General features: G+C 39.5%; 1 protein-coding gene across 1 annotated transcript in view; it reads right to left on the bottom strand.

Annotated features, from left to right (window-relative positions):
• Nucleotides 1-22,562, bottom strand: part of IQCA1 (IQ motif containing with AAA domain 1) — a 165,179-nt gene that overhangs the window by 132,218 nt on the left and 10,399 nt on the right. Inside the window, exons 3-5 of the mRNA XM_003798264.3 lie at nt 21,778-21,897; nt 17,869-18,060; nt 16,693-16,764 (exon numbers count right to left, since the gene is read on the bottom strand). Coding sequence (XP_003798312.3) covers nt 16,693-16,764; nt 17,869-18,060; nt 21,778-21,897 — 384 coding nt within the window. The remainder of the gene's footprint in view (nt 1-16,692; nt 16,765-17,868; nt 18,061-21,777; nt 21,898-22,562) is intronic.

Here is a 22,562-nt window from a genome sequence, read left to right on the forward strand (position 1 = left end):
GCGGTGCCGTGGCCTTACCACGCTGCCACGCTGCATCACACGTCTCTGCGACCAGCTCCCGTGTGAGACAGATGAAGGCAGAAGTCCTGCCCTAGAACACAGACAAAGGAATCCTGGGCTCAGGGGACAAAAGGGAGGCTAAGGAAGACGATTCTTTTTGTCACTTAGTTTCTGATGACCTGGAGACGTGGGCCAAGGAAAAAGCAGAATAAGGAAAAACTTGAAATCAAACCGAAGGTTCTCTAGTAACTAGACTGTAAAATCTCATTTAACAGAAAGGAAAATGATGACTTTTCCTTCTTGTTCAAAGCCTTGTAAACTGGACTTCTGAAATCATAAAGACTCTTCTGGGAATCCTCCTTGGCTTCTGATTTTCTTACTCAGGGCATCTTACAGCCTTACAGGCTCAGCTTCACTAGGACACATGTTGTGTCTGCAAACTTTTGTGGGCAGCAACAACAACCTTAGTCTCCAGGATTCCCCCCTTGGAGCTAGATGAGGCAGCTGCAGATTGGATGCAAACTCTGGGTGCTGCTCCAGGCCACGTTTTTTCAAGATCGTACTTTTAACAAATTTCTGCTTTATAAGTTCAGTAGTATATAAAAGTGGTTGCATATTTGTTTTATGCAACAACTTATTTAGAAATATTTTGTGTTTTGTTGCATGGAAAAGTGATCATACTTCATGATTATTTTCCACTGTCTAAGTCAGTTATGACAGTGTCTATAATTTTTCAAAATAATTAACATCAGCCACCCTCTCTTGAAGACATATTCTATCCCAAGCACAGGCAAGACTTGACCTACACTCTAATAGCTCTGTGAAGTGGACAGCACTATCCTACTTCCTCTAATGGAAGAGGAAACTGAGGCTCACAGGGAGGGCAAGTCCTGATGTCAGCACGCCGCAGAGCCGGGCTTTGCACCACGGTTTGTCTGCCTCTGAAAGCCAGGTCCCTGATTGGTCCCCACATCTATTTTTAGGATGCTGCTTCCCCAGAGGACACTTAGGGGACAGCTTGTCTACACTGAAAAAGTATAACAAAACTAAAACAAAGCAAACAAAACCCCACAAATCACAGCAACTCTTTTTTGAGAATACAGTTATTTTTTGGAAATAATCAAAGGTCACCTAGAGCCAAATATGATGAATAATACACAGGACCATGCTGGACCACATGGTTTTGGTTGAAATTAAAGTGTGATTATAAAAGAGCATTTCATTTAGTTCTTGGCTCGCTTTGGCTCTGACAAGCGAGATACCAGAGGTATCATTGCGACAAGCGCACAGTTACAACATGAACAGAGCTTTTCCAAGCAGAGCCCGCGAGGGACCGCTATTCACTGGGGCACCCAAACTTGTACTTGGGCTTATTTGTTAATAAGAAAGAAGTCTAATTTATTGGCCAAAAACTAATTTAGACTACAGCTTGCTTTGCGTTAGAATGTGAAAGTGAACAGGGCTTTATGGTGCTTTCAGGATTTAGCGGGTGCGTTTAAACTGACAGGTCTTCCTCTTTAATAAGTGTTTCTCCAGTGTTCTTTATTATAATGCAAACACGATAGCTTCAGGGTAACATAAAATATATGACGGTCGTGACTGCAGGACAAATTATTTCAAAGGGATCCAGAGAATGAAATGTATTACACTCATTAAGTTTTCTTCTCCTTCATCCACTCCATTGGCTCTGCCAATTAAAATAACTGCACATGAATTTTTAGAGTGCTATTTATTTTTCTTTGTAGATTTGAGAATATAAATATTTAAAATGGCAATATCCAAAAAAAAAAAAAAATTACATGACAATGGTAAAAGCAACATTTGGTCAGGAACTGAAGGCGTAATGATGTCTCGTGCTCTAATTCTGGTTTCAGTTACTGCAGTCCCTCCTGGCAATGTGCCAACCTTCTCATAAAGATACAAAAGCAGTTTTGATCAGATAAGTCAATGGTTTATATATTGGCATAATGCTACAAAATGAAATAATAGATATAGTGATATAGTAGAAACTATATTCAATTGTAAACGTTTCTTGGATTGGGGGTAATGGATTTTTTATGGTGATCAGCCAGTGAACAGAAAACTGAATCCATGTATATCAATGGTGTAAAATTTCAATAGAACATGTAATACTGAGCAAAGACATGCTTAAACAAAAACAGATGGAGGGGGCCTGGTAGGCTAGAAGCAGTCTGTACATGCTGCTCTCACAGGGAGGACTGAAGGTGTTGAGTGGATATCCACCTTCATATCAACCCTTTGAAGAGAGCATGGTGAATGAAAAGAGAGGTGACAGGAGGCCCCAAAAATGTAGGAGAAGAAAGAGAAGTAAACTCCATTGTGGCTGGGAGGTATACTCCTAAATGTCTATACTACCTGAAGTGATTTACAGATTCAACGCAATCCTTATCAAAATAGCAATAACTGTATGCTTCATTTAGAACAAAGAAAGAGCCTGAATAGCCACAGCAATCCTAAGCAAAATGAACAAATCTGGAGGCATCATAATACCTGACTTCAAATTATACTACAAGACTATAGAAACCCAAACAGCATGGCAGTGGTATAAAAGTAGAGCCATCGACCAATGGAACAGAATAGAGAATACAAAAAAAATCATCTGCCTACAACCAACTGATCTTTAACAAAGCAGAGAATGGCATATACTGGAGAAAGGAAGCCCTATTCAATAAATGGTGCTAGGAAAACTATATAGCCACATGCAAAAGAATGAAACAGGACCTCATCTCTTACCATATACAAAAATTAATTTGAGATGGATAAAAGATTTAAATGGAAGGCATGGAACCATAAAAATTCTAGAAGACAATGTAAAGAAAACTCTTCTACACACTGGCCTACTCAAAGAATTTATGACTAAAACTCCAAAGGCAAATACATCAACAACAACAATGACAAATAAGTGAGACTTAATTAAATTAAAAGGCTTCTGTACAGAAAAGGAAATAATCAATGAGAGTTAACAGACAACCTACAGAAAGGGAGAAAATATTTGTAAACTATCTATCCAATAAGGAGCTACTGATATTAAGAATCTACAAAGAGCTCAAGCAAATCAATAAAAAAAACCCCAAACTACCCCATTAAAAAGTGGACAAAAGATATGAAGAGAAGTTTTTCAAAAGAAGACAGACAAACAGCCAACAAATACATGAAGAAAAAACTAAACATCATTAATCATCAGGAAAATGCAAATTAAAATCACAACGAGATACCACTTGACCCCTTTCAGAATGGTCATTACTCAAAAGTAAACACACACACAAAACACAAGAGATGCTGGTGTAGATGTAGAAAGATAGGAATTCTTATACATGCTTGGTGAGATTGCAGGTTAGTGCAGCCTCTATAGAAAAAGTGTGGAGATTCCTCAAAGTAATAAATGTAGGTTAACATTTGGTCCAGCAATCCCACTGCTGGGTAATTCTGCACTAGAATGGTTATTGCACCACAGTTCATAATTACAAGAATCAACCTAAGTGCCCACCCATTCATGAGTGGGAAAGAAAATGCAATAGATACACACTTCCCTCTATGGAGTACTACTCAGCTATAAAAAAGGAATGAAATAATGTCTTTTGTGGCAACTTGGATGGAACTGGAGACCATTATTCTAACTGAAGTTTCTAGAGTATGGAAAAACAAACAACACTTGGACTCTTTAATTACTGGGAACTAAACATTGGGCACCCATGGGCTCAAAGAGATATATAGGGCATTGGAAAACAAGAAAACAAGAAGATGGGAGGGTGGGAAGGGTGAAACTGACCTGTCTGGTCCAATGATTGAACACTATTCTGGTGATGGGCACACTAAAAGCCCGGACTTAACGCCTTACACGAGGTATCCTTGTGACAAAAACATTTTCACTCTTTTAATATTTTGAAATACAAAGTGTAAAAAAAGCACACTGAATACAAAAGAGAATAGTTGCTCTCTTAATACACTCAAACTTTGTACGTTGATAAAACTAATACAACTTTCTCCCTCTCTGAGTGAGAACATGAGATACGTTTCTTTGTGTTTCTGGTTATTTCATTTAACAAAGTGACATCCAGTTCTAACCATGCTCTGCAAATGGGAGGATTTTCTTCATTTCTATGGGTGAATAATAGTCCATTGTGTGCAAATACCATATTTCCTTTATTCATTCGTCCATGGACAGATTCATCCCATATTTTGGTTGTTGTGACTAATGCTGCAACAAACACGGGTGATGAGTGTACATAACTCGTCAATTTACTGCTTTTTCTTTCTTTCGGATATAAACCCAGTAGTGGGATTGCTGGATCGTAAGGCAGGCCTATTTTCAGTATTTTGAGGAACTTCCATACAGTTTTCCATAGTGGCTGTACTGATTTACATTCTCACCAACAGCATACGAGGGTTACCTTCTCTCCACATCCGTGCCCACATTGATAAAAACCACTTTCACTGGGTTGAGATGCTCTCTCTCTGTGGGTTTAATTTGCATTTTCCTGATGATTAGTTACAGCGAACATTTCCCACACATCTGTTGACCATTTACATGTCTTCTTTTGATAAATGGCTATTCATTTCTTTAGCCCATCTAAAAATCAGATGATGATGACCATTTGCTATTGAGTCCCTTATATGTTCTGGTTATTAATCCCTTGTGAGATCTGCAAATTAATTCTCTCCCATTTTTCAGGTTGTCTCTTCTCTTTGTTTTCCTTGCTGTGCAGATCATTTTTTTTGCTTGATCTAATCCCATTTGCCCATTTTTGCTTTTGTTGCCTGTCCTTTCCCAGTCTCACCCCCCAAAATCTTTGCTTAGACCAGCGTCCTGGAATGTTTCCTCAAATGTTTTCTTCTGAAAGTTTCACAGTATCATGTTTTAGGTTTCACAATTTAATCTGCATTGGTGTTTGCATATGGTGAGAGATAGAAGCCTGGTTTCATTCTCCTGCTTATGGTTATCAGTTTCTTGAGCGTCATTTGTTAAAGAGACTGTCCGTTCCTAAAGGTACATTCTTGGAGCCCGTGTCTAAAAAGCGCTGGCTATGAATGTAAATGCATGGATTTGTTTCAGGGCTCTCTATTCTATTTCGTTGGTGTGCGTGTGCCTGTTTTTATGCACAGCATCATGCTGTTTTGTTTACTATGGATTTGTAGCATATTTTAAAGTCAGGTAGTGTTATGTCTCTAGATTTTTTTCTCTTCGCTCAGGATGGCTTTGGCTATTTGGGATCTTTTGTGTCCCATACAAATTTTAGGATTGCTTTTTCTATTCCCATGAAGAATGTTCTTGTTATAATGCTAGAGACTGCGTTGAATCTGTAAATTGCTTCGGTATCATTCATTACTAATACTAATTCTTCTACTCTATAAACATGGAATGTCTTTCCATTTTTTGTGTCCTCTTCAATTTTTTCCATCACTTTTTAATAGTTTTCCATGCAGAGATGCTTCACTTCTTTGGTTCAGTTTATTCCTAGGTATTTTGTATGTTTTATAGCTATTGTAAGTGGGATTACTTTCTTGATTTTTTTTTTTCAGATTGTTCCCCTTTTCAGGGTGCTACTGATTTTTGCTTGTTGATTTTGTATCTTGCAATGTTACTGAATTTGTTTATCAGTTGTAAAGTTTTTATGGTGGAGTTTTCAGGTTTTTCTAAATATAAGATCAACATCATTGGTGAACAAGGCAAATTTGACTTCTTCCTTTCCAACTTGGATGCCCTTAATTTCTTTCTTTTGCCTAATTATCCTGGCTAGCACTTCCCATGTTATGTTGAATAAAGTTGGTAAAAGCGGGCATTCCTATCTTGTTCCAGAGCTCAGAGGAAATGCTTTTATTTTTTCCGCATTCAGGATGGTGTTGGCTGTAGGTGTGTCATACATGACCTTTACTGTTTTGAGGTGTTTTATTAGCTCATTTTGCAGTGCTATAGTGTAAGGTGATGAGAGGTCCTACTTTTGGTGGGACAGTCCTGATTTTTAACAATTTGTCCTGCGTCCCATGGTGTTTTAAAAAAGTCTGATTTTTGGAAAGAATGCATGACAAGCTAGGAAACATGGGAGAACAGGAAGAGAATATATGGTTTTCGGCTGCCATGTGGCTATTTCACCAGGATATGAGTTTTATATATTTTTTTAATTTTATAATGTTAAACTTTAATAACAAATAATTGTTGAGAACTGTTTGTCAAAGTTTGCATTGTTGTCAGGCCCTGCCCCCCAAGGCCCTGCCCTCCCCCCTCAATGGTGTCTCGCTATACCAATGTTAAAATCTGGTCACCTTACTGTAGTGGACTGCCTGAGGCTGAGTAATTTATAATGATTTATAGTAATTTAGTATTTTATAGTAAACCTATAGTAATTTATAGGTTTATTTGGCTTAGGAGTCTGCAGACTGTACAAAAACAATTCACCATATCTGCTCCCAGTGCGGGCTTCAGTGAACTTCCAATCCATGAAGAAGTTGGAGGGGGAGCAGAAGAGTCACATGGTGAAAGAAGGAGCAGAAGAGACAGAGGAGGCGGTGCCAGACTCTTTCAAACAACTAGTTCTATGTGAACTAACAAAGTGAGAACTCACTTATTATCATAGCAAGGGCATTAAACAATGTAGAGGGATCTGCCCTCATGACTTGAATACCTCCCACCAGACCCCACCTTCAACACTGGGGATCAAATTTCAACATGAGACTTGGAGGCCAAACATATATATCGTATCAGGTACATTCTTTCTATACTGAGTTTGGTGATAGATTTTATCATAAAGGATGTTAAATTCATCATATGCTTTTTAGCATCTAATTTAGCAGTTTTCAACCTGTGGGTCACAACCCACAGGAACTGTATTAAAGGGCCGTGGCATTAGGAAGGTTGAGAACCACTGATCTAACTGAAATGATCACATGGTTTTTGTTTTGGTTCTGTTAATGTGACGTTCCACAATTATTGATTTGCTTATGTTGAATCATCCTTGCATCCCTGGTATGAATCCCACTTGATCATGGTGAATGATCCTTTTAATGAGATGTTGAATTCACTTTGCTAGTATTCTGTTGAGGTATTTTTTGTTTGTTTGTTTTTCATTTATTATCATGTTCGTGAAGCATATTGGCCTGTAGTTTTCTTTTTGGTTATATCCTTGGCTGGTTGGTATCAGGGTAATACTTGCCTTGTAGAATGAGTTTGGAAGTACAGTTAATCCTGGAACAACATGGGTGCTGACCCCCTGCACAATGATCATATATAACATTTTACTCCCCCAAAACCTTAAGTACTAATAGTCTACTGTTGACTAGGAATCTTGCTGTTAACATAAACAGGCAACTGACCCATATTTTGTGTATGTTATATGTATTATACACTGTATTCTTACAATAAAGTAAGGCAGAAAAGGGTTAATAAAATCATAAGGAATAGAAAATATTTACTTAGCGACAGTGGATCGTCACACAAGTCTTCATCATCATCTTCATGCTGGTGGGATGAGGAGGACGACGAGCAAGAGGAGGGGTTGATCGTGCTGTTCAGGGGCGGCAAGGGCAGAAGAAAATCCCCATGTGAGAGGACCCAAGCAGACCAACGGACCTGTGTTGTTCAAGAGCTAAATGGATCTTCTTCAGGGTTTTTCTATGGTTTGAGTAGAACTGGTATTAGTTCCTTCCTAAATGTTTGGTAGAATTCAGCAGTGACTCCATCAGGTTCTGGGATTTTCTTGATGGGAGATGTATTTATTGCTGCTTTGAACTTGTTAGCTGCTGTTGGTTTATTCGGGTTTCTATTTCTTCATGGTTCAATCTTGGTAGGTTGAATGTACCCAGGAATCTGTCTAAACCTAGGCTTTCCAATTTGTTGGTTTATAGTTGTTCCCAATAGTCCCTAATGATCCTTTGTTGTTTGTTGGTACAGTTTTTATCTCTAGCTTTTGGGTCTCATGGGTCTAGCTAAAGTTTTGCCAATTTTATCTTTAAAAAAAACTTTTCAACTTATTGATCTTTTGCATTTTTTAGCCTCCAATTAATTTCTGCTCTATTTTTATGATTTCTTTCCTTCTACTAATTTTGGTTTTGTTTGTTCCTGCTTTTCTAGTTCTTGAGATGCATTATCAGTTTATTTGAGACCTTTTCACTTTTTGATGTAGGCATATATTGCTATAAACTTCCTGCTTAGAACTACTTTTTATGTATTGCATAGATTTTGGTATGCTGTGTTTCCATTTTCATTTGTTTTATAAATTTTTAAATTTTCTTCTTAATTTCTTTATTGGCATACTTATTTGAAAACATGTTTAATTTATGTGTTTGTGCAATTTCTAAGGTTCCTCTTATTACTGATGTCTAATTTTATTCCATTGTTGACAGAAAAATTATGAGACATTATTCAGAATTTTTTGAATTTGTTGAGACTTACTTTGTAGTGTAACATGTGGTTTATCTGGATAATGTTCCATGTGCTGATGAGAAGAATGTGTGTTCTGGAACAACTGAGTGAAACGTCATGTAAATGTTGGTTATGTCCATTTATTCTAGTGTATAGTTTCTTTGTTGATTTTCTGTTTGGATGAACTTTCCATTACCAAGAATAGGGTACTGAAGTCTGTACTATTATTATACTGCAGCCTATCTCTCATTTTAGACTAATTAATGTCTGTTTTATATATTTGGGTGCTCCAGTGTTGGGTGCACTTATATTTATGATTATTATACCATGTATTCTCTTTATGAATTGACCAATTTGACATTATATAGTGACCTCTTTTGTCCCTTTACAATCTATGATTTGTGGTGTATTTTATCTAATAGAAATATAGTTACTCTTGCTCTTATAAAATTTCCATTTGGGTGGAATATCTTTTTCCATTCATTTGATTTCAGTCTATTTGTGTTTTTATAAGTGAAATAGGTTTCTTGTAGGCAGCAGATGGTTGGGTCTTGTTTTTACATCCATTCAGCCATTCTCTTTTAATTAGAGGATTTAGTCCATTTATATTCTACATCATTAGTGATAGGTAAGGATTTACTGCTGCCATTTTGTTACTTGTTTCCTAGTTGGTTTGTAACCTCTCCTCTTTCTTCCTTTGTGACTAAGTGATTTTCCATGGGTATATATTTTAAATTATTGCCTTTTATTTTTAGCACATAGGTTTTTGTTTTGTGTTTTTAATAGATATTGTAAATATTTTAAACAGATGATAACTTATCTATTACAACAAAGAAAGGAATCTAAACAGATCAAGAAACCCTAAAAATCTTCACATTTTATCTCTATTCCCTCTTACCACATTTTGACTTTTGTTGTCTCAATTTAAATTTTTATATTGCTTATTACTAATAAATTGCTTTAGTTATTTATTTATTTTTTTAAAGAGAAGCCATTTACTTATTTATTTATTGACACAGAGTTTCACTATGTCACCCTTGGTAGAGTGCTGTAGCGTCACAGCTCACAGCAACCTCCAACTCCTGGGCTAAAGCAATTCTCTTGCCCCAGCCTCCCAAGTAGCTGGGACTACAGGCACCCACCACAATGCCAGGCTATTTTTTTGTTGCAGTTGTCATTGTTGTTTAGCTGGCCCAGGCAGGGTTTGAACCTGCCAGCCTTGGTGCATGTGGCCAGCGCCATAACCACTGTGCTACGGACGCTGAGCCAAATTGCTTTAGTTATTATTTTTGAAAGATTTGTGTTTTAATCTTCATACTAGAGGTATGTGGGTTACTATGAAAATTTTAGACGGACTGTTAAGGTCCATTATTTCACTTTCAAGAAACATAGTCAACAGCATTCTTTCTGATTCACCAATGCAAGTTTCACCTTGCCTGGCTTATTGGCATGCTGGGAGTGCTTCATTTATTTTTGTCTACACAGATTTTATGTTTCCTGATTTGTGTGTATCACAAAATTTTCAAAATGACCCACATATGAGTAGATTACATACCATGATTACAGTATTAGAGTATTATGAGTTTGTGCACCTGACTTTTAGCAGTAGGTTTTATACCTTCAAATGTTTTATTTTTGCTTGTTTATGTCTTTTTCTTTCAGACTGAAGAGGTTTCATCAGCATTTCTTGTAAAGGAGGTCTGGTGGTGATGCATTCCCTCAGCTTTTGTTTTCTCTACTTCATGTTTGAAGTATAGCTTTGTGGGGTAGTACTCTCAGTTGCCAACTTTTTCTTTCAGCACTTTGAATATGTTATCACTCTCCTGCTTAGACTATATGATTTCCATTGAGAAGTTTGTTGCCAGATGAATTGAAGCTTCTTTATACGTTATTTTCTTCCCTTCTCTTACTCCTTTAGGATGTTCTCTTTGCCCTGGACCTTTAAAAATTAGATTATTATATGATTTAGGATAGTCTTATTTGGGTTGTATCTGTTTGATGATTTTTGACCTTCTTGTACCTGGATATTTATATTTTTCTCCAGTTTTGGGAAGTTTTTTGGCATTATTCTTTGAATACTCCTCCAGCCCTTGTTATTCTCAATTCTCTTTTGAACACCAGTGGTTCTTAGACTTGCTCTTTTGGGGTAATTTTCTATATTTTACAAGCATTGTTCATTCTTTTTTATTTTTCCTCCTCTAAATGTATATTTTCAATAGCCTATCTTTGAACTCACTAATTTTTTTTCCTCTGCTTGATCCATCCTACTATTAAGAGCCTCTGATACATTTTTCAGTTTGGTATATGTATTTTTTAGTTCCAGGAATTGACTTTTTTAAAAATTACTTCACTTTCTCTGTGAAATTTCTCTGCTAAATTCTTAATTGTTTTTCTGTGTTATCTTGGACTTTGCTGAATTTCTACTATTTTGGATTCTCTATTTAAGAGCTCACATGCCACTCTTTTGTTAGGATTGGTCACTTGCTCCCTGTTTTGTCTCTCTGGAGATGTCATGGTTTCCTGTTTGCTGTTTCTTCTGGGCACATGCCTATATCTTCACCAAAGAATAAGTTATATAAATTCTAGTCTTCTGGAATTCAAGTCTTCTTTTGGGGCTTTTTAGGTATGTTTGCTTAGAGGTTCTTTGCAATCTACCTGTTGAATTTCTTTTATGCTAGGTCATTACTTCCTCTTCAGCACTAGATGGCACTGTAAGTTTAGACTCGCCTTGGTTCTAACAAATGGTCTGAGCACTGCCCCACCCAATGGGAGACAGCCCAAAGGTGATACTTGAGCACTTGGGAAGGCTGGCTAGTGGTCTGTACCCAGGGGACCTGTGGAACATGCCTCCTGCAGTGTGGTGCTGCTGAATAGCCATTTCGATTTGGTGTCTCCTTTGGGTGAGATAGAGAAGAGTTTGTAGGCAGGAGGTTCTAGACCTGCTTCTCTCCTCTGTCTCTGGCTATCCTCAGGAGGTTTTCTCTCTATGGGCACTCACAATGCTTCCTCTGGGTTGACACAGGGGTAGTTCTCCTTCAAGGGGAAGCTGGTTGTCTACCATGATCTCAGTTTTTCAGTGTAGAAACTCTAAGGCTAAGAACAATTTTCATGCATGTGATGCCTGGCAGATTGTGGCAGGATGTCATGGGTATAGAAGTTTGATTCTCTTGCATCTGCTCAGAGTTTTTTTCACTTCTCTGTGGAACTGGGGGTTGTCTTATCTACAGATTTGAAATCTGGGATATTACTGGTGATAATACTGGTGCTTAATATTGGATTTTGGTTTTCTCTAGTGGGGAGTGAAGCCAGATTGCTTCTGTTCCATTATTTTGATGAGCTGCTTTTACTTTTATTTTTATTTATTTATTTTTGTGGTTTTTGGCTGGGGCTGGGTTTGAACCCACGACCTCTGGCATATGGGGCTGGTGCCTTACTCCTTTGAGCCACAGGTGCTGCCCCTGCTTTTACTTTTAAATGGGAATTTTTTCTAATTAACAAACCAAAATCTGATCATTTTAGAAACTACAGAAAATTATAAAAACATCTTCCAAAATCCACACATTAAGACATGAGCTGTATTCAAATGTGGTATATTTTCTTTCTTTCTTTTGTGTGTGCATGGATGTTTGTATATATTTAGCTGAAGTCAAATTGTATGTATAATTATGAATCCTGAATTTCCCCTTGAGCATTTTCACATCATTAATAATTAATTATAAACATACTTTTTAATGTTTATATTATGTAGGGTTACCACAAATTATTTAACCATATACTCGATAATACTTGAATTTGTTATTTCTTATTTTTTATTATTAAAAAAACACTATAGGGAACTTTTATGCACTTTTATGTAATTTCTGATAATTATTTTAAGGCAGAAAAGAATTTGAAGGTGAAGAACATAAATATTTTAAGAATCTTATTGCATCTTGCTAACTGGCTCTTAGAAAGGTTAAGTCAATTTAACTCTTTGTACATGAGAATGAACAATTCATCATAACCCTGCCAGTAAGTATACTTTTAAAAACTTTCTATTTTTCCTAATAAGACTGACACAACTTACCCAAGTTTACCAATTTTAAGATATACATTTTTTACAGTTTAACATATGAGAAATTAGGGATAGATGTGTATTATAATTAAGGGTTTTTTGCTTTATCTGGCATCATTTTCTTCTTAATGGCACATAAAAATAACAATGCATCTTACAATTGATGATATTTTAGGTTCAATGAAGTACAGTAGTATCTCATTTAATTTTAAGTTGTATTTTGACCACTGGAAAATAGCCTGATATATATAGAACCATCTCAATATACATTTCAACATCCCCGTGAATTTATTTATTTATTTTTTTGTAGTTTTTGGCTGGGGCTGGGTTTGAACCTGCCACTCTGGCATATGGGGCTGGCACCCCACTCCTTTGAGCCACAGGTGCTGCCTATCCCAGTGAATTTTTAAAAACATTTTTAATTGTAATAAAAATCCCTACACATAACATAAAATTTACCATTCAAACAATTTTTGCGGTTAGTGTTAACTATATTCATGTTTCTATGCAACAGGTCTCTAGAATCTTTCATCTTTCACACTGAAGCTCTATACCCATTAGACAATAACTGCCCTTTCTTCCTCCTTCCAGCCCCTGACAACCAACATCTACTTTCTGTTTCTATGAGTTTGACTACTTTAGATACCTCATGTAAAGGGGATGACACAATAGTTGTCTGCCTGTGACTGGCTTATTTTACTCAGCATCATGTTCTCAAGGGTTATTAAAGTTGAGGCCTCTGTCAGAATTTCCCCTCTTTTTATGGCTGAATAATACTCCACCCAGTGAAATTATAGAAATTCATAAAAATCATAACGACTGCAAGGAATTATAGTTCACAACTGCAAAATCATAACAACTGCAAGGAACTGCTGACCCTCACGATCCAGGTAGCACATCTGTCTAGTTATAAAGCAGAAGGAGGGCTGAGGCCTCGAGGGGTTCTCAATTTCCAAAAACAAACATCAACTTATTTTTGAAATACAAAGATCAAAGTGAAATTAAGAACGTAAGTGATAAAACCAGGCTACTTCTCAAATCATCTATTATCTTCTGGTATGATTTCTCATATTTTAAAGGCAGACTTTATAAATGCAGGGGTGGTAATATCATGCCCCTTCAGCAGGAAACTAGGCAATTTCAAGTTTCTGGGATATAAAGTTAAATTCTCTCTTCAAGAAAAATAATTGTGTGCTGACAACAAAGGTAATAGATAGAGGCTGTACCTGCAGGGGGAGCCAGGATGGGGAGCCCCAGCCAAGTGAGCTATTCTAAATGCAAATATGCTTCAATGGAAGCCATGTCATCTATCGTTTAGTCCCTGAAGATGGGACTAAATTATATTTTAGCTATACTTAACACTATTTGTCAGATAATTTGTCTTAAATCCTAATATCTAAGAAAAATTTAATAATTTTATAAGAAGAAGTAATTAAAATATGGCTCAGATGGTCATGTTTATGGTTGATCACTGAATAAAGGGATCTGATCTCTCACCACTACCATGACAGTCACTTAATTTGTTTTCTATGATGGAGAGAACAGGAATGCAGTATTATAAATAACAATTAAGCATAAACAGAAAAGAATGATAAAAAGAAAGTTACATCCCCGCATTGGCTAAAAACCACAAATTGCAATTATTATTTTTACTCTTTAACTTTTTACTTCTTATTCTTTGGTTATAACTTCTGTTACAAATAGAAAGTAAAGGAAAAATCCTAAGTTCCAATTTTCATCCTACTGAGACACACCTTTGGTAAGTACACAGAATTGGGAAAATGTATTACAAATTGACTATTATTTCAGTTTCAATTTTTAAAGCTATGTATTATTTAAGCCATGGTGCATATCTTTTTCTCCCCTACCATAATTTTAAATATGCATTTTATCTGTAATTTTTTGGACATAAAATACAATAAAATATGTTTATTGTAGACAGATGTTAGATAAACAAAAGACTGAAAGGTAAGATCGTGATATTTTACATTTCATAAAATATAAGAAACTTGAAAACATCACTTCTAACAATATACAATGAGATATTTAAACTGTATTAACCATTTCTGGCTACCAGTCTAATTAGTATAAAACTACACTACACTAATATGAACATCTACATATTGTAACCCTAGCTCATATTGATATTTTTTGGTAGTAAAGCAATCCCGAGGGTGGGCACTGTGGGGCATAAAGGTGCAAGTGCTTTCTGAGTTTTTAATGATAAACTGGGCCCTGGAAGGGGAGCAGTTAAACCCTCATTAGCAGTCCCCGAGGTTGCCCTGGGTCCTTCCCCAGCTGAGTATCTCTTTTGAGTCTTGCCTCTTTTTTTCTTTTGGTAGCACAGACTTTTCAAAGCCGGTTAAATTTCTTTATTGAAACTGAGACTCTTCCTTCTCAGACCTCCTTCCTACCCCTCCTTCACAGCTGCCCAGCCTCTCTCAGGAGCTGAAGCCTCTCTGGCCTTCTCTGGCCCTTCCTTTGTTCTTTCCAGGTATTCTCCTGATAAATCTCCTGTATGTCCAACTCCACTGTGGCCCCTGCTCTTATGAGACCCAAATTAACACAGGACTTTCTTCAGTATTGGTTTATTCTGCTCTTCCCCTTTGGTCAGTTTTGACATTCGCACTTCCCTCAACAGTCTTCTCTGTTCAGTGTTTTGTATTTTATGAACACAGTTGTTCATGACATCATCTGCCAGTTGTTAACCTGCTAGTTAGTGCCTCTAGTTACAACCTGCATGTTCCATATTCTTTTCTTCTGTTCTTGATCAGTCTTACCAGAGCCTTATGGATTATAGGTGTTTCCAAAGACTTGGCCACTGTGTTTACCAAAGTTTCTGCTTTAGTGCTTTCATCAGAGCTTTAAATCGGGGCATAAAGCAATGTAGTTCAGTACAGTAGACTTCAAGTCAATGCCGGATCAAGTCCCAAAAGGCTTCTCTTCTTTTTCTTTTTTTTTGTTCTTGTTCTTTTCTTTTTTAAAATTACAATGTCCTTTAATGAAAACTGATAAGTCAAGAAAGAAACTCTTACTGGGAATGGTCCCCATCTCTGGTGATGATTAGCTTTGCAAAGAGTTGGTTTAGGTGAGGCTGAAGAACTGCCTCTAAATACTCAAGGGGTTATCACGTAAAGAAATAAGAGACATTCTGAGCTACTACAGCAGACAGAGCCCCAGCCAGTCAGTGGGATCTCTAGGGAGGCAGATTTCAGTTAAATAAAAAGCAGCAGCTTTGAAAACGTAACACAGTGGGCTTCCCTGCAAGGCGGTGGTGGGGGGACTATATTCAGGAGGGACTCAGGTAGAGGACAAGCTGGTTCCTCTCGGGGCCTTACCCCTGATGTGCAGGTAGTACAGAAAAGTCCTCAGTGGCAGACAGACTCTGAGAAGGCCACAAAGACCCTGCCTTCTGGGCCTCATACCCTCTCCCTGAGGATGGGTGGGCCTATAGTTTGCTTCTAACTGGTGTAGGACAAAGATGATGTGATACACTTCTGTAGTCATTTGCATAAGGTTTTAAGCAGGCTTCTCCCCCTCATTGGCTTTGATAAAGCAATTACCACATGGAAAGGCCCACACAGCAAGGAGCTACGGTTGGCCTCCTGCTAACTGCTGGCATAGAGACTGCGGCCCATGATCTTACAGCCCACACAGAACTGAATCCTTCCCAAACCCACACAAACTTGGAAGCAGATCCTTCCCCACTGAGCCTCAGATGAGACCACAGCCCCAGATGAACCTTGACTGAAGCCTTGGGCGATCCCGAGCAGACGACTCCATGAAGCTGTTCCCAGGTTCCTGACCCACAGAGAGAACAAACGACAGAGAGGTATCGTTTTGAGCTAAGTCGGTGGCAATGTGTCACATGGCAATAGATATGAATGCGCCCTTCCAACTCTGTGATTCAGTGATCACTGCAGACTGCCACCCGAAAAGAAGCCTGTGATCCATGCAAATTCATTCTCATGACTCCAAACCTGATAAGGTGCCTGCTGATATCAGACAGGAAGAGCAGACATGACGGCCGAGAGCCATTTCCACTCATGGAGTGTCACCACCTTGCACAGGAACGTGTAAATGGTCACAGCCCTGATCTCCTCAGATAGCCCTGGGCAGACTTCTGCAGAACACAGGTGACTCCATTCCCTCAAGTCATTTATTCTTTCCTTTCTTCCCTCAAAAACCAGCTAATAAGGGCATGAGTCTTACATATCCTACTGTCTTTAAGAAAAGCAGATCCTGTGTTAGGAGAACTTACCATCCCCAGGAATATCATCTCCTCCTCTCTCTCTCTTATAGTTTTCTTAAACTGACGGAAACCTCTCCAAACCTGAAAATAAATACATGGGTTACTTGTTTAGTATTTACAAAAATAAAGACAACATCGTTCAGATTCTCCATAAAATAAACTGCACATTTCAAGTGTCACGAGAGTCACAAATGTCAGGGGGTGGACGTGTGTTGATGGAATAGTTTTTCTTCTGAGATCACCAAGTTTTGGGTTTTCTTTCTTTCTTTCTTTCTTTTTTTGTGAGATTGAGTCACAGAACTGACTTACAATTCTTATTAGTGAGATTCCCCTTCTGGAGTTTCTTAGAGAAAATTCTAGACAGCAGGAGTGTGAGGCTAGATCTAAAGGTGGTACTTTAGGGTTTTAAAAGAAAAATTTCCAAAGTAATGCTGGGAAATATAACATAGTGACTTCCAAGAATTATACAACTGAAGCTTTTAACTCAGACGCTAAAAATTTATATCCCCAGAGAAATTTAGAAGAAGAAAAAGTCTCTTATCGTCCCTCCCCACGCATGTTCAGGCACAGCTGGGACAGACGGCCCTGATGTTCTGGCTCTTGGTGTCCTTGAATTTTCATTCTGATCCGATTCTAATTTGTGGGAAGTTGCTGCCATCTTCGGCATTTTCCCAAAAGGATCCCAGCTTCCACTTGAAAAAGATGGGGTAACAGTCAATGGTGTCATCTGACAAAAGAAAGGGAACCTCCAGAGTTCCTTCCAGAGGGAACCCTGATATTCTGCTTGTGAGTTATGGTTGCTAGAATTTCCAAACAGTGTATCTTCTGCAAACTACCAGGTACCACACTTCTGTAATTCTTTGCCCATATGTGAACCTATTTTTTAAAAACACATTTAAGATGTAGATGCTTACTGAATTTTGGCAGCGTTCTTTCCACCAATTACCAAATTTTGAGTAAAATTCCCTGAGCTTCATACTCACTTAGAATAAAAAAGTTCAAACATGACCAAGCTCAGTTAATGATTTCCTAAGAGTAAGTTAATATATCTTTGCAGAATTCAATCCAGTTCCATTAAAGGGGGGACCTGGAGGCTTGGCGTTTTGAAGCTCAACCTTGAAACTGGCACACAGCCCTACTGTGTAGAATACCGTGTCCCCAACTCCAAGCACCCAGTGTTTGTACCTTCTGAATACGGAGTGCCGCGGCCTGGGTGTCTGCCACCTTTTCGCTGAGTAACTTGAATTGCTTTGCCCTGTATTCTTGCATATAGATTTGTTTCATGAACAGTGCTCTCAGGCGGCCTTGCCGTGCCCTCTCAGAAATCTGGATTAATTTAACTGCCTCTCCGAAGGGGATACTCTTCATGCCGTATTTCTGAAAACAAACAAACAGAAACAAGCACAAAATCCAGTTAAGCTAAATCAATGTTTAAACACGCTGACCAGAGCAACCGATCCCAGATGCATCACATGCTTACTTCTAACACAACCCTGCTTAGAGTCCCCACAGCTGATAAAGAGTTTGAGAGCAAGTCGACATTACTCAGTTTTTGATAACGTGCCACGCTTGTGCTGAGATCCCAGATGTAAGGACCCCATAGCTTTTTTCTACTCTTATGAAAAATACTAATTAGTGCCATGATATTTTAGGTTGGCAGCAAATTATACTAGAAATGTCAGTGAGCCGGATGCAGTGAAACTTGAAATTGCTGTCAATGTTTCATTAACTTGATAGTAGAGACAAAGAAATTAAAAGCATATCTCTAATACGAGATATTAAAATTTAAAATATAGATGAGGTAAAGTGCTAAGTTTAAAATCAATCGCAGAATGACCTAGTAAATAGGACTAATGTTAAAATCATTACAGGAGCATTTAGTTTTATCTATGGAATGGCTTCTAGTATCTATAAATCTGTGTTTTAGAATATCGGAACACGAGCAGCATATTAGACTGAGACAAGCTGGGACCTGTGCTCATGCAGTAACATGTGCTTTTGGGAGTTCTCTGGTGTAGTAGTGATGGCCAAGCTGGGCCATGGGCTGGGCCATTTTTTGAGGACAGGGACAAGAACAAGGGCTGTGTGTGCCCCCTGAGGCTGTGTGAACTCTGGGTGAGCTCAGGTGAGGCCCCACGGTGTTCCCAGAAAAGCAGTGCATGGTGCACGTGGCCTGGCTCTGGGGGATGTTGGGGCACCAAAGTGCAGGTGGAGTCTCTGCAGGCGGAGTCCCTCTCCACCACCCAGATAGCAGCAGCGGCCACAGTATCAGGCTGGGGTGTCAGGGCCTGGGGCCTGGAGTGTCAGGGGCTATCACCTGGGCCACTGCTTCCTAGGACAATCGCTTCTCCATGTAACAAGGCAGGGTTGGGGCACAGGAGGATTGAGGAGAGGGAAGGAACACTGAGTGAGAAGCTGTGGATGCCAGATGGTTTTTCTATATATATGAGCTCATCAAATTCACAAAAGTAAACCTCAAGGCAGCTGTTATTGTGACCACTTAAGAGTTAAGAAAACTGAAGACCAAACATGTGAAGTAACTCACACAAGTCCCTGTGGGTAGGAGGGAGAGCCTGTGTGAACAGAGACAGGGCCTCTTCACAGAGATGGGCCACTGAAGCCTCTATCACTGCCCAATATGGCACCTCAGTGTGGCACCTGGGGTGTGAGGCTCATGGGGAAACTCTTTCCCATCATAGTTCCCCTGGGGTTTGTTTTCAGCAAGGTCTTGTTGCTTCAAATTTGCAGGGAGTGCACATTTTCAATAATGTGCTTGCATGTTGGAGTGACATGAGCAGTATTCTGGTACAAATCAGGTGCCATGTGTGAAAGCTCAGAAGGACGCAGCCCCAGCCGGCGCCAGTCAGCGCCATGAGCACGTCCTTTAGCCCCTGCATAGTCCTTCTGAACGGAAGCACAGCCATAACTCAGTAATCCTCAGGGACTCTGAGCAGTGTACACCACATTACAAAGAATTCTGAGCAGCTAGGGAGGGTATGAAGCATCACAAATATAGGAGACAGACAATAGTTTGCACTTGTCAAAATTCTTCCTGGCACATACATGCTATACATATATCAAGAAATAAACAGCCTAAGGCAAGGGGGTCCCGGGAGACCCCAAAGGGCATGGGAAAGTGGCAGCAATGCCCAGGGCTGTCAGCTGGAAGCTCTCATGCTCTGCTGGTGTCTGGCCTCCCTGCACTGAGGCTGTGGTGGACGTGAACTGCTCACGTGATGAAGTGAGAAGGGCCGGCCAAGGCTGGCGGTGGGCAAGGGAAGGAGAAAAAGCCCCTGCTGCTGACCAACAACCGAAGAGGGACAGTGGGCAGGAGGAACCGCCAAGAGAAACTTTTAGGAATCATCCACAGCATGTGCACCATAACCTCCCTTCTCCGGGCTCCCCTATGAGATGTTCAGAAAACCCTGCAGGGCTCGTCACTGCCAGGTAAGGAGGGACCAGGTGAGGCCGGATGCTTCGTTCTGACTGCTGTGTGCACAAAATGCACAGACACAGGGGCCTAGGGTGAAAGGATGTCTGGATGACTCCAAGCAAGGTGGCATTGGACCTGCCATCAAAAAATTCATAATGTAGAAAAGAAGCCATTATCTCATGGGAGAGGTACAGGAGGGAGAGGTCATCTCAAGTTACATGGGTTTGGTGGTCCGAATGTGTCCCTCAAAGGTCATGTTACAAACTTCATCCCCAATGCCACAGTGTTGAGAGGTGGAGCCTGTAGTGTGCTGTACTCACAAGGCTCTGTCCCTGTGAATGGAGTGGTGCTATAATCCCAGGAGCGGGTTCCTGATAATAGGATGTGTTCAGCCCCATATTTCTTGCTGTTTCATGAGCTGTCCCACCAGGTGACGAGCAGCCAGAGGCCCTCACCAGATGTGACCCTCAGTCTCGGACTTCCCACCCTCCAGAACCATGGGGAAAGCAAGCTTCTGTTGTCTGTAGATTATCCAGTCTGTGGAGTCCTGTTATAGCAACACAAAATGGACTAAGACTGTGGGTCGGAAGGGAAGTTCTGTTAAGTCGGGCTCGGCAGAACGGGTCCTACTCTGATAGGAAGGAGTGTCAGTGGGACGGGCAAGCCCTCCATGTGGCATAGATTGTGGCTGAGGGAAACCAGAGGCAGCGCCAGGCTGGGCGTGCACTCCACCTATCTTCTGAGTATCCATAGCATACTCTAGAATCTTCCTAACCCCAAAGCCCAGGATGGCAATACCCAGTGGGACCTATTTGCAGGAAGACCACTTGAGCCTGCTGTCCCGTGAGGCCCAATCTGCCCCTGCAGTCTCAGCACCATTACTCACAGGCCTCCTTTCACTCTGCAGCGTCCCACTCTGGATGGCCTCCTTGCTGCTTGGGTCATGAAGACCAGGCAGAGGAGGCAAGCACGCGTTTCCTAGGCAGTGAGTCACTAGATGCATTAAACAGACCAGTCAGAGGTGGACAGGATAAGAAGATGACTGTCCGCCAGGAGGCTAATGGGAGATGACTGTGAGAGTCAGGACTACTGGTGTTGTGAGACCAGAAGGCAGAGCTGGTCAGGCACTGGGGACATTGACAGCACTGAGGTAGGGAGCTGATAGAATTATGTTCTTTGTTTTCCAGAGAGAGCTTTAAAATATTTTCTTTCCTTTTCTCCACAGATGGCCCATTTGAGGAGAGCCAAGGCTCAACAACTTGAAGTCATAAAAGGTCCATTATCATTTTTAGATTTTTGAGTTCCTAGTAAGTTATGTAAGCTCTTAATTATTTTATATGAACAATGTCTAGATTCTGACTTTAGCTAGGTAAAGCTGAAATGGAAAATCAAACCGAGTTGATAATCAGCCTCGTCTGAGAGATACTGATTTAAGTAGCAAAGCATTCCATCTTTATCTCTGTGTCTAAGCTCTGGAAATATGATTATGCGTCACCAGAAACATGTCCGAAAGTTATGCAACTTCTAATGTATGGTATAAAGGGGGAGGAATTCTCTCTTTAAATCAAAAATAACCCAATTGTTTCTCACTCCATTAGGAGCTGCAGAGAAAGGAAGTTGTAGAGATTACAGAACAACACTTATTAGAATGGTATACAAACCATGTCAGTTGTAGCTAATCCAAACTCAAGTAACAGCTGAGCCAGGACTTTTTCTCTTTCTTTTATTGCTTGCAATTTCTCCTTCAAGAAATATCTGGGTATGGGGATGTCTAATTGTTGCTGGAAAAGAGAAAGAATAAACAACAGAACATTTTGGTCACAATTCCAGGACTCAAATCCATTTGACATACACAGTAAGGACGGGCAGGTCAGAGCCTTGCGTCACCTCCTGTCCCCGTGTAAGAGACACAGTGAGGCCAGCAGAGTGAACGTACGCCCCCCAGAAAGGCAAAGGAAAATCATAACCACGTCCCTTGTTTTAATTAGTAAAGTAAAACCTTGGCCCTAACTAAGGATTCCTTAATGAATTTCTTTTATTTTCTTTTTTCTTTTTTTTAATTAAATCATAGCTGTGTACATTAATGCAATCACAGGGTACAGTGTGGTGTTTTCATATACAATTTGAAATACTCTCAACAAACTGGTTAATGTAGCCTTCGTGTCATTTTCTTAGTTATTAAGACATTCATACTCTGCTTTTAGAAAGATTCACTTGTACCCTTGTAAGATAAACCATAGAGATGACCCCACCAATCCCCCTCCCTCACTCATCCACTCCCCTCCCCTCCCCTCACCTGCCCCCTCCCCATATTCAAGGCTATAATTAGGTTATATCTTTCCTATGAAGTCTATAATTTAGTTTCATTGGATATTTTTTCTTCCATTCTTGAGATACAAAAGCTTTCTCTGCATCAATTAAGAGAATCATATGGTCTTTGTTTTTT

This window comes from Otolemur garnettii, unplaced genomic scaffold, assembly GCF_000181295.1.
Source record: "Otolemur garnettii isolate 467f Iridium unplaced genomic scaffold, OtoGar3 scaffold00133, whole genome shotgun sequence".
Taxonomy (NCBI): Eukaryota; Metazoa; Chordata; class Mammalia; order Primates; family Galagidae; genus Otolemur; species Otolemur garnettii.